A 13,360-nucleotide genomic window follows, 5' to 3' on the forward strand; every position below is an offset into this window, starting at 1 on the left:
TTTACTAGCAACCTTGGACCACAACTTGTCCAAATCAATTTTCTTTGAAGATTCTTCCATATGCACACTGGTTTTATGATAAGTTTCATCAAAGTCCTCATGATAAATCTTGAAGGACTTGATTAGTTTTTCAAGATCAAACAGCCATGCTGCTCCATCTACTGTATTGAACTGACTTTCATTGAACACAATATCAGATGATTCAATCACACTCAAATGGTCTTTCACATAGACTCTGTATGCTTTTGAGTGTGTTGAATATCCAACAAAGAAACAATCCAGAGACTTGGACTTAAACTTGTTGAGATAATCCTTTGTGTTTAACAAGGAGCATTTGCAGCCAAAGGGCTTAAGAAACTTGATTAGGGCTTCCTTTTAAATAAAATCTCATACGGAGTTTTTCCTTGACTCTTGTTGAGAAGGACTCTGTTCTGAACATAGCAAGCAATGTTGATTGCTTCCGCACAAAAGGTTACAGGCAAGAAAGCATCTGCTAACATGGTCCTTGCAGCTTCAATGAGTGTTCTATTTCTTCTTTCTGTAACTCCATTTTGTTCAGGAGTTCTAGGAGCAGAGAATTGTTGTATAATTCCTTTTTCATTGCATAATTCTTCCATTACCATTCTTGAACTTAGTTCATTATCACTTCTCATAACCTTTACCCTTGCAGCCAATTGGTTCTCAACCATTGTTGCACATCCTTCAATCAACTCAGCAGCTTCAACTTTGGTACTTAGGAAATAAACTCAAGTAAATCTTGAAAAATAATCTATAATAACCAGACAATATCTCTTTTTACCAATGATTGGTACACTCACAGGACCAAAAAAATCCATATTAAGCATTTCAAGCACTTGATAAATTGAGTTTATGAGCTTTGTTTTGTGAGATGACTTGTGCTGCTTTCCCTTCTGACAAGAAATGCATTTTGTCTTCTAGTTTGAACTCTCTTGTGGGTAAACCAATGACATACTTACCCTTCACAAGTCTGTTCATGTTCTTTAGGTTGACATGTCAAAGCTTTTTATGCCACAATTTAGATTATTCTTCAGTGGTTTTGGAAACAAAACAGGTACGTCATCTAGAAACAGCTTCTTTCATATTCAGTTCATACAGATTGCCATTCCTTGGAGCCAATCATGTCAGGAGAATTACAAATTCAGGTTTGAGGATGAAACAGTGTGAATCATCAAAACCAACCTTATAACCTTTATCACACATTTGGGAAATGCTCAAAAGGTTATTTTGTAATCCTTTAACATAAAACACATTGTCAAATGACACTTTGCCATTGGTTAGAATGCCTTTCCCAACAATTTTTCCACCATTCGCATTACTCCCAAATGCAACTGGTCCTTCAAACTTCTCTTCATAGTTCACCAGTGACCTCTTGTCACATGTCATGTGCCTGAGTAATCCACTGTCCATATACCATACTTCATTGACTTATGTGGACTGTTCCTACACATATCAAAGAAAAAATGATCAGTTTTGTAATGAAGTGCAAGCTGAATCAACTTGCAAATCATCAGTGACACGGACAACTGTTGCATTTGAATTCATATGTTTCATAGCCACTATCAATTGGGCTTGGTGTTTTCACATAAGGAATTATGCTTTTGCATTCTTGTACCACATAATCCTTTTCATTTGATTCATCTCTCACATCTTTTCTGCTAGTTTCTTCTATTACCACAATAACCTTTTCATTCTTCATAGCATTTGAACTTTCACCTTTCTCTTTTACTTTCTCACACATATTCCCTTTGCTTAAGTATTCATCATACTTCTTCTTGTACAGACCAAAGTCTTGCCCAAACTTGGCTTCATTTGGAACAAAAACTGGCTTGTATGTAAACCTTTCATTGCAGGAATCTGTGTGATGTCCATACTCACTTTTCCCTTGAATTTTTCATGTGAAACTCCCTTTTTGAACCTTCCACTAGGTCTAGGGGGTTATACCGATAGTCTTCTGAGTTTTAAGCCCATCAAAATCAATTGAAAATGGTACAAACTCTTCAATCTTGATATCTTTACAATCAACTTTGCCTTTCACAAATTTGATTTTCTCCATCTTTATAGGCACCTCATCCAGACTTCCTTTGTACCTGGTATGTCTTCTCTCATACTCTTCAACAGTTTCAACCTCACCAATGTCAAATAATTCTTGACTATAGAAAACAGGGTATATTGGGATTAATTCATCACTTGAGAAAGTTTCCTTTGGTTTCTTTTCGTTGTTAATCTTGATTTTTCTCAACACTTCCCTGCTTGGTGGCTTTATTGCATTGTAAGCAACCTTAGACATTTTTGAACCTTCACATATGTCAATTGACACATGTTCTCTTCTCATCTTCTCATAATGTTTTTTCATATTTGTTGTAGCAGGTGGCAACAATGGAAGTTGGTCAATTGAGTCAGGTTTTCCATTTCTTTTGTTCATGACACCTTAATCTATTGAACTTTCATCACTTGTAACCAAATCATCCACATTCAAACATTCATCATCAAAGTCATCCTTAGAGACTTGAATTCCAACTGATTTATCATCTTTAACATCTTCTTTCAAAACAAACTCTCCATCTTCTCTTACTTCCACCATTTTGTAGTTATCAATAAATTCCAATTTGTCTTGAAAGACATCTCTGAACTGATTAAGGTATGCCTCCCTTTTCTCTTTGTCAACTTTCAAAGAGTAGTTGTCATTTAATGGTGCAGGCATAGCCTTATACTTATCTTACTCTTTAATCTTGTTCAGAATACCACATATGTTACCAGTTGAGACGACGTTTTTCAAAAATTCATTTTCCACCTGAAGTTTGGTATACACCTTTTCCTCAACTACCATTCTTTGCAATCCTTCAAAATCTGTGACATACCCTGATTACATTCTGTAGCTGTCCACACAGTCTTCTTCTAGGCTCTTAATTCTATCTTCATATGCTAGATCACTTGACTCGTACGCATTAATTATGCTCTATTTTCTAAAGCATTCACTTTCCAGTTTTCCTATCTTCAACTTAAGAGTATCAATGATTTCAAGTAATTCAGGTGTTGAGTTTGAATGTACCTGTGTTGAAGAAGAGGAAGATGCTTCATTTGTTATCTGAGCCATCAATGCCACATTTGCTTTGCTTATGTCATCTTCATGATTAATTCAGTCAAAGTTACCATCTTGTTGGTTAGCAGCCAGTGCAACATTTCCTTGATTTTTGGGCTGACTAGTGTTGTTTCTGTTGGTGGTGTTGTTGTTGGGAGCATGTGGAGGGCTTTGATTGGTATTTCTTTGGTAGTTTTGGTTTTGGGGGACAACTTGTTGATTGTTCTGTTGGGGCTATTGGTAGTTCTGGTTGAAGTTGGGATTATTGTTGAAATTGTTGTTGTATGATCTTGACTGTCCTTGTTGGTGCTGGTTCTGGAATTGGTTCTGATTTCTTGACTGAAATTGCTGACTTTGAATGTTGGTAAACTGTCTTGGCAGATTGCATTCTCTGGAAAAATGTCCAGGTTGTTGGCAGTTATAACAAATGGCCTTTGACTTGTCAAACACAATTCTTCATTAGGACCTGATAGAAGGGATCTACCAGTCCTATTATACAGCCTCTTACTTCTTAAAGCCAACATTGCTGCCTGCCACTTCAAGTCCATATCTTCAAGATCATCAGCATCAATCTGTTCTAAATCATCTTGAACAATGCTAGTATGAACCATATTCTTGGCTACAAAAAGCATTATATGAGTCTGTGAACATTGAGAATAATGCTTCGTAATCAGATTCTTGACTTCCACTTCCACCAACAAAAGGTGTATGCCCACTTGCCATTGAGGAAGTGTCATCATCAATAAGCTGAACATTAAACCATGACTGACTTCCTTGGATTACTTGAGCTCCCAGCTACAAATCCTCTTGGGTTTTCACCACCATGCTCACTTGGTTCTTCAATGATAGGGATCTGCTATTGGTTCTTGGTAGACAAATTGCCCATTGAAGCAATAAGAGCATTTTATACTTGGAATCAAGGCTTGTCTTCCCTGATCATTTCATTTTCTATCATTTCAATTTCAGCGGCTTGAAGAAAGCAAATCACATCATCAAGTATCAGTGTGTCATAATTTGGTTTTTGCGTTATGAACTTGCTTGCAGTATACCACTCTTTTGACAATGATGACAAAAGCTTCGTATTCAAATCATAGTCAGAAACAACATAATCAGTTGTTCTAATCTCATTTACAATAGCCAAAAATCTCTCCAGTACTGACTTCTGCCTCTCACGATCTTTGTATTTGAAACGATCAAGTTGCTGTTTAAGTCTTTCCTTTTTTATATTCTTAAGTTCAGTGTTGCCCTCAAACATTTCAAGTATGGAATCATACATTGCCTTTGCAGTCTGATGGTGAGCAACTTTAGTGAGGATCTCCCAAGACAAACCCAGTTTTAACATGGCCAGTGCTCTATCATCCACCTTCTTCATTCGTGCAGCAACTGTCGGAGTGTTGTTTGCTCCTTCAGACACATAGGGTCTGTTTTTTATAGAGGTCCACATTTCAACATCATTATAACAAACAACAGCTTCAAATAGTACCTTCCACTTGATGAAATTTTCCTGCCCATACAACCTAGGAATCTTGTCATTAGACACTTCCTGCTCCTCGTAACCGGACATATTTTTGTGATTTTTAGAATATTTTAATGACAAAAGTTGAAAAACCTAAACAAATTCTTAAAATTCATTTGAAAAACAATCAGATCTGTGGATGAAATCCTCATATATGATGTATCTGGTCAAGTAAGAGCAATATCTCAAATAAAAATTCAAACTTTAATGTAAATGAGAGACAGAAGACACCAAAAGTTGTAGATCTGGAAGAAAAACAGTGTTGTTGACGTCACGGATCAATGAAACAGTGCTTCAGCTGACGTCACTCTTCATCTTCAAATCTTCAACTGTGACACTCGTCAATTTCAGGTTAACTCCGTTAACTCAAACTCCGTCAATTCAAACTTAAGATCACTGGATCTATAACGCACATCTCATTACATTTAAACTAAGGTTTTAAATGACGCTTGACAATCACTACATATGTAGTCTTTCGGGATTGCACCGAAAAGCAAACGAGTTGACGCAAACCATTGGTGAATAAACGAAAAACATCAAAACAATAATTATGTGATAATTATGTGTTAGACTTATGTGTTATGTGATAACATAGTATAAAACGCTAACTCAAGATGCAAACGAGTTAATTTAAGCTAGAAAAGTAATACTAAAGAGTTGAGGGACCTATGTGTAACATGTTATTATTAATAATAATATTAAACCCTAACTCTTTTCCCTTTCTCTCTCTCTACCCGACGGCAGCCCCCCCCCCCTTCTCCCTTGCGATCGGCAGCCCACACACACACACATATCACCTTGTTTTGATCTTGTTCTTCATAATCGGAGCATCCTACACTCGTTTCTAAGCATCTCTCACGTTTCCCTTGGTTGTTTCTGCGTTTTTAAGGTATAAACATGAAACCCTAACTTTGTAAATCATGTATTTAGTGTTTGCATGTGTAATTTTGATTAGATGATGATTGATTATGTGTTAATTATTGATATTGATGATCATATGTGATTTTGAACGGTGAAAGATTATTGAATCATTGATGGTTTGTAAACCCTAGAGGGTTACTACTGATTTTTGTGATTTATTATGCTCGTTACATGTTTTGAGATATGTCGTATGCTTAGGATGCATGTTAGACGATTGTTTGTGCTTGCTGAGTTTTGACAGCAGTGATTGTTAAACTTGAACGACATGTAACTTATTGAATATTTAAGCAAACTGAGCTAATTATGAGTCTACAAGGTAGTACTCTTAGTCTAGTTTTCAGAAAGTCCAACCACGCCTAATTTGGAGGTGTTTTGGTTACTCAAACGATTTAAATATGATTAATGGTCAAAACTGGTACTGAACAGATTGTAAGTTATGTTTAGACAACTGTAACTAATTGTTAATGTGGAAATTGGCTGAGGTTGTTAACACTACAGGGTACTATAATGAGTCTAGTTTCTATAAAGTCTAAGTTTGTAATTTTTGGACGAGTAAAAGTTAATCTTTATGATTTTACAAAACTGAAGTGCAAATCTGAGTTGTGAGACCTGCTGTTAAGTTGTTTTGTAATTAGCATATCTCATGAACTACAAGACCAAATGGGTTGCTTCCACTTCTGGAAGTTAACTTGTTGAGTTAAGAACCTAACCCAATTGGTCTTGTATTAATTGGAATTTTCATTTAACGGGGATAATGAATAACATTCTATTGCGCATAAATTTGACTGCTGTGAGTTTGTTGTAATGTTTTGATCATTATGAGTAAACTATGTAGAATAAAAATACAATAAATATGTTCTGGAAACCTAACTCATGTATGCTTTTGTGACGATTTTTGGTAAATTAATTGAGATGCTATGATCTGTTGGATAGAAAGATCTTTCAAGTAGAATTCTGTCTTGATGAAACTAGCTGCTAAACTTTGTGAAAATACATGAAACGTGCTAATTGCTAGATAATTGTTATGTTTTGACCAAATTGCCCTTGCGGGGAATAATTGCTAGTAATGTACACCATTAACACTTGACATGTAAATAGTTGTTCACACACGTAACGTATCACTAATGTGCTTGTTGAGACACACACGATTCACAAACGAAACACGAAACGTATCTTGTGCATAGGTATTATGTGCCGAGTCTAGAGACTCGATAATAGTTCCGACACTTAGAAAATCTCCTTGTTGTTTTAGAACGCTAGCGAGAGTTTTTCTGTGACGCGCATCACTTGGGTGACTTGTTTTTGGAATTCTTCGCAAACAGTGAGTTTCACTTTCCCCTTTAAAACTTTTTAAACGCTTTTCACTTGGGGGAGATAACATACTCCGAAACGGTTTTAGATTTTGTTATGAAATTATATATCACTTGTAAAGGCTAAGTGGCAAACGAAATAATTGAAGTCCTTCACACATCGAACCGTTTAGTATTGGAAAATAGCGAGTCATTGTTGAGTAGTACTACTGGGTTTGACAAACCCCACCCAACGCTAAGCTCGACTGGAGGTCGAGTGGGTGTAATCTTGGCTAAACACATTACCATGGTCGGGATAGACCTGGTGGCAAGGCACATGATAAACAGTCAGCTTCGGTGTCGAACACTTAGTAATACTTGCTTTATAGGCTAGCTACCTATAGATATATAATTGATTTAACACTATCTGGTAACGCAAAACGATAAACGCAAAACGCTAAACGCTTTATTTTATATAAACTTGTGAACTCACCAACCTCGTGTTGACACTTTTAGTATGTTATTCTCAGGTAGCCGAGGCGGGCGCGCGGTATAGGATCATGCATTAATTTGAACGTTACTGTTTATGCAAACTTGTTTTAAACTATTGTTATTGGGTTTTAAGTCGTCCTGCGTGACGCAACGCTTGGCTTATGGTTTTACGCTTCCGTACTTATTTACACTTAAATGTTTTTGTGTTTTGAAAACTTTATTTATGGTTTGATTGTAACTAATGATTCCAATCCTGTTAGTTCACACCCTCTGACGGTAAAACTCCGTTAGTGGATTTTGAGGGTGTGACATCAACAACAAGCAATGATTCTTTACCCAAATATCAAGACACAAGCTCTGATACCACTTGTCGGTCCTCCACTATATCGATCACTTCACCACTGTCACAACCCACACCGTTAGGTGTTGACAAGATAGGTTAAAGACTTGCTATTTAAAGGTAAGAAAGATATCGTGTTAATGGCAGAATCACTAACACTATATCTATTGCTTGAAAAATACAAATGCAAACAAACATTGACTGTTACTCAAAAGATTTCCATTTATAGTAATATGAATACAAACGGGAATCAATCAGGATTACAGAAAGGGAATGTTTTGCCGGGTCGTATTCAAGAGAGGCCGTCAATATCAATGTCAGGAATAATATGTCTACGTCCGTCGCTTTTTAAGCATGCCCTAATTATTCCTTATATAGGCCTACCTGACAGCTATCATTCCATTCTAGAAACCCTAATTAATGATACATATTCAGTAAATCAAATTACAAAAGATTCTAAGTGTAAAACAGGTCTTCGGGTAAGCTTTGTAGCTTTTGTCTTCTTCGAGCAGACCTGGTAACCAAAGGTGCCGGGGAACAGTTTTCCGGATAGACTTTACTTAGAATATTTTCCTTTAGAAAATATTCACCTAGCAGACTTCAATCTTCTTGACCATAGCAAGCTTTGCCCAATATGATATAACGAGCAAACTTTTTCTTTAGAGATCCCTTCAACTCCTTGTTAAAGAATAACTTATTTAGCAAACTTAAATGTGCTGGTAGCACTGTAGCTTACTCGGAGTTGAACCATGCCCGACAAAGTCCTTAAGATAATTCTTTATCAACATTCTTCAAGCATACTCGGACCACTATTTATTAATGAATACCTTGCTAGATCTTCCAAAGTACTTGGCTTTAAAAGCTTGGTTTAGCTAAGAGCTTGCTGGGAAGCAAACCTTGCTTGAATATGAAGAACAACCTTGCTAGACATAGTGAACCCTGCTCGGATAGTCACTAAAGAAGACTTCAAGAAGATAACTTTGCCCGGAAGGCAAAATACCCTGCTAGACTTAAGTAAAGGCTTGCTCGGAAGCCTAAGTGTGCCCGATGTCCATACTTAGCCATTTTCAGAGAGGTTGAGAAGATTTCAATCTTCCTTAAGCCATTTTATCATCCCAACATCTTTTCTCTCCTGATTAATTTTTTAATCACCTTTATTCTCAGCCACATATTCAGTACTTATTTAATTAATTATGTGGTCCATATTGAGTTCTTAAAGTTCTTACAGCTTATCAAGTTCTCAAAAGATCTTTCCCTTATGTATACACACACACACACACACACACACACATATATATATATAACTCGTTGTGATGCACATATACAATGCATCGACTTTTTATTGTTGCATATGTACACTAGTGTGTATTTTAATATGTGCAATAGTGTTATATGATATGCAAAAAAAAAGTGATATAGTGCATATTTGCATTAGTGTTATATTACATATATGCAATAGTGTGTGTTGCGTACAAAAAATAGTGTTGTATTTGTGTATATTTAATAGCGTGTATTGTATAGTGCAATTATGTTGTATTATATATAATAAAATACTATTGTATACATACAATACACATTATTGCACATATGCACTACATCGACATGGTTTTTAGGAACACTAACTTATTAGGAGGAAAGAAAAAAACTTATAAAATATTTTTCTTAAAAATGTTAAAAATAATTCTTTATTAGTTCTCTATTTAAGAGGAATTATCTCTAGACCTCACCCTTACGCGTGTCTGTGTGTAGGGTGAGGATCTTAAGAGAACCTTTTGAAATTAATAATTTTGAGAACCATTTTTAGCCGCAAAAAAACCTCTTTAAAAATATTTTTTAAAAATTATAAAACGAAAAAAAATAAAAATTTTTAAAAAGTAATAAAACCAAAAATATTTATTTTTCATCTCGGTTTCTTAAAAAAATCTAATTATACAGATATGTATAATTGTATTTAATCTCGATTTACATAATGTACAAATATGTACATTATCATTTATCTTAATTGTACATTTGTGTATAAAGAATAACATGTATAAAACTGAAGAGGTAGGTCCCAGCAGAGCCCAGTTGGACCCGCAAGACTCACCTTGAAGAGGGACGTATGCGCAAAGACCAACTGGTTCCGCAGGACCCACCATGCTCAGAGAGATGAAGACCTTACGCGCAGTACGCAAGCTGTTCCCGCAGGAAAAGCCTCCCAATGGTGAAGTACCCCGCATGTTCCCACAGCTGCGGATACAAGCCATCAGGGAAGGCTACCCGCACTAATAGCAAGGCTACACGCACAAGGCACTAACTCTCAATAATTCAGTAATGTCACCTGAAGAAGGAATGAGCAAGGCGGGAATACTCCCGCCCAAATGAGCCAGTCCGTACGCTTCTGGAGGATCTTTTGTACTATACCTGCCAAGGTATGGACAAAATAGACAAGATCTGACCAAAGCAGCCCATGAACCAATCACAGGGTGACAGCTCACTGACAACAGTACGACGAGCAGCACGCTCTAGTACTTAATGTCACTATCAGCCGCTGCCTACTCACCAACCCTCATCGTGGCACGTACATAGCCTGCAGTTGGTGGAAAAGGAATAGTACACAGCCGGCCATGTCACTATCAGCCGCTGCCTACCCACCAACCACCAGCATGGCACGTGCGTAGCCCACAGTTGGTAGAAAAGGAATATTTTACAGCTGGCTGTACCTGCTTGGAAACCTACCTTCGGCTATAAATACTCCAACACCTTGGAACGGTATCATTATCTTATCATATACTCTCATATACTATCTGATACCATCACATATCTTATCTGCTCTAGCTATTTCTCTTAATATACATTTATATTCAGAGCAATCTAGTCTGATTCTCACGCCGGAGGGTGGTCACAAGGAGGTACCCCCCCCCTTCTCAGTGACGAGCTCACGGTGTCTGTTTTGCAGGTCATCAGAAGAATAACCATCTTTGCCGGACCTAACCCTCGTGGGAAACATCTACTCGACCCTAAGATTATCCGTAATCTGCCGGGGTCACTTAGTGTTTCTTCATTGGCGCCATCCGTGCATAAAAGCTAGAACTAATTTTCTCAGTTTTTTCAAAACCTCTGGAAAGATGGTTAAGGTTACTCCGGTGCCAAGGCCAACGAGTGACCAAGAAACTCCGGTAACCACAACCCCAGCTACTGGGGGGAACACCGGCGAGTACACGATTTTTACGAACACTACCCCGGTTACCCAAGCCGGGGAAAGTGCATTAAATAATCCTCCCCTGGGATTCACCGATACCCAGTTGGAGAGACAACAGACGAGGCTCCCCCGCCAAACACTTGATCAAGTTAAAGCGTGGGCGGAAGCACGTCAGAAGGAATTCCAAGCTGAGTTGGATGAACGCTTACGTTCACTCCAACAGGCTGACGAATTCGGAAGCACTCGACAACAGCTCAACATGAGTAATGAGTGCGAGTATGATAAAGATTGGGAAGAATCTGACAGTGACGCAAACCCGCGCCATAGGGCGAAAGGGAAGCGTAAACAAGCAGATTTCCACAGAAGAAATTTTGGAGAAACCTTTAAACCAAAAAACGCGGGTGGAAACCCACGTGACTTCTCTAAAACCTTCAGACCAACTGTTGTAAATGCGGGAACGTCCAAATTTGCAAGGGACATTGCGGAAGCAATTGCCCCAAAAAGTGCCAAACAAATGTCCAACATAGGCACATATGATGGTATATTTGACCCAGACGATCATTTGAACAGATTCATAGCGGGGGCAACCATCAGCAATTGGACGGAACCCACGTGGTGTTACATGTTCCAAATGACGCTTGTTGGGGCAGCCAGAGCGTGGTTCGACCGTCTACCGGTCCACCACATCTACGATTGGGCAGACTTCCAGCAAAAGTTCAGCCAACACTTCAGTCAACAAAGAAAGTATACCGAAGAGCAATGGACGATCCTCAACTGCATCCGAGAGGAAGATGAGTCTTTACTAGACTTCATCACGCGCTTCAATTCAAAGAAGCTAAGTCTGGGCACTATTAGCGAAGATCTTATCCGCGCTGCTTTCATCCAGGGCGCGGAAGACCCAGAGCTCATCCGCACCTTAACGGGTAAAGATGGCATGCCATCCACGTGGGATGCCATCATGACAGCAGCTAAACGCTTCGCGGAAACGGAAAAGCAACTGGGTAGAGATCTTCCCCAGAGCACAAACCTCTACACTCAAAAAACAAGAGAAAACAACGTCCTTACCGCCCGACAAAACAAAAAGAGGAAGCTTGGTATTTGGCAGTCAAGGGTAAACTTTGACACCTCATCCGGCTCGCACCCTCGGTTAGGCGGAAGGGATAACATGCAGTCGTCGAACCGGAACTCCAGATGGACGCCACTCACCAAAAGCGTCACCGAAATATTTGCCACCGAGAGGCTCCCATGGCCAAAGACTCCAATAATCCGACAGCGTCACAACGCTGATCAGAGCAAATCATGTGACTTCCACAGGACAAAAGGCCATACCACGGAGGAATGCGTATCCTTGAAGGACGTCGTCGAAGCATTCGTCAGAAATGGGAAACTCACTCACCTCGTGGCGTAATGGACGCTAAGCAGGCTAATGCGTGTAGAACCCCAGTTGGGGAAAACACGGATGAAACTGCAGCTTCAATGTTGGAGACTACATACTGCGTAAACAACGAGATTCCGAACCAGGTGCATATCGGCTCGAAAGGCTCGATGACACCCCCATCCCAAGAACATGGAAGGGAGCTCAATTACACAGGCTGCATGTAGATCAATTCCAAACTTGTAAAGAAAAGGCCTAGAGCCACTTCTAATGGAAATGATTCTCCAAATCACATTGACGCTGATGGTCTTACATTTATACTTATGAACTTTCCAGACTGATATGCCGGTATTCACCGCATAAATAAGTGGGGAAGTAAGTCGTTGCGTGTGGAAGGCGGCAAAACCCGCATAAACACAAAACGGCAAAAATTTCTAAGGAAAAGATGAGGAAAACCTTCAGCAGGTCAGTTATAGGTGAAGTTTGGTCATCCCACTAAATGAAAGTGACGGTCCTACCCGCACAACCATGCTAGAGGAAACTGAACATTAACCTATTGACAACCGCGCGTCGAAAGGTTAACTTATTCAAAACACTGATATGCCGGTATTCACCGCATAAATAAGTGGGGAAGTAAGTCGTTGCGTGTGGACGGCGGCAAAACCCGCATAAACACAAGAAACGGAAAAAATTTCTAAGGAAAAGATGAGGAAAACCTTCACGCAGGTCAGTTATAGGTGAAGTTTGGTCATCCCACTAAATGAAAGTGACGGTCCTACCCGCACAATCATGATAGAGGAAACTGAACACTAACCTATTAACAACCACGCGTCGAAAGGTTAACTTATTCAAAACACTTGGAAAATTGCTAAGTTAAACTAAAGTATGCATGAGCGAATCATATATTGTTTATGAGGCAAAACAAGTGCCAAATTAAACTATAATATGCATGAGCAAGTCATATAACGTTTATAAAGCAAGTCAAAAAGATTCAAAGATTCAAAAATAAGAGGGACTATACCCCCTTACCTTGGTAACCAAGAAACCGTAAGACAAGTGCGGGTACAGTGTCAAGGCGAAACCCTTCACATACTTAGCACCTGCAGGGAATTGAAGCCAAGAATACCTTGGTAACCAAGAAACCGT

The 13,360-nt window shown here is 38.7% G+C and overlaps 1 protein-coding gene across 1 annotated transcript; it reads right to left on the reverse strand.

Annotated features, from left to right (window-relative positions):
* Positions 1-4,016: 4,016 nt before the first annotated feature.
* LOC143596024 (uncharacterized) lies at positions 4,017-4,664 on the reverse strand. The gene has a single exon (XM_077074905.1). It carries the CDS (start codon positions 4,662-4,664, stop codon positions 4,017-4,019), a length of 648 nt encoding a protein of 215 aa, XP_076931020.1.
* Positions 4,665-13,360: the final 8,696 nt, after the last annotated feature.

This window comes from Bidens hawaiensis, unplaced genomic scaffold (assembly GCF_021521415.1).
Source record: "Bidens hawaiensis isolate Kalapana, Puna unplaced genomic scaffold, B.hawaiensis_p1.1 tig00045965_1, whole genome shotgun sequence".
NCBI classification, from domain to species: domain Eukaryota; kingdom Viridiplantae; phylum Streptophyta; class Magnoliopsida; order Asterales; family Asteraceae; genus Bidens; species Bidens hawaiensis.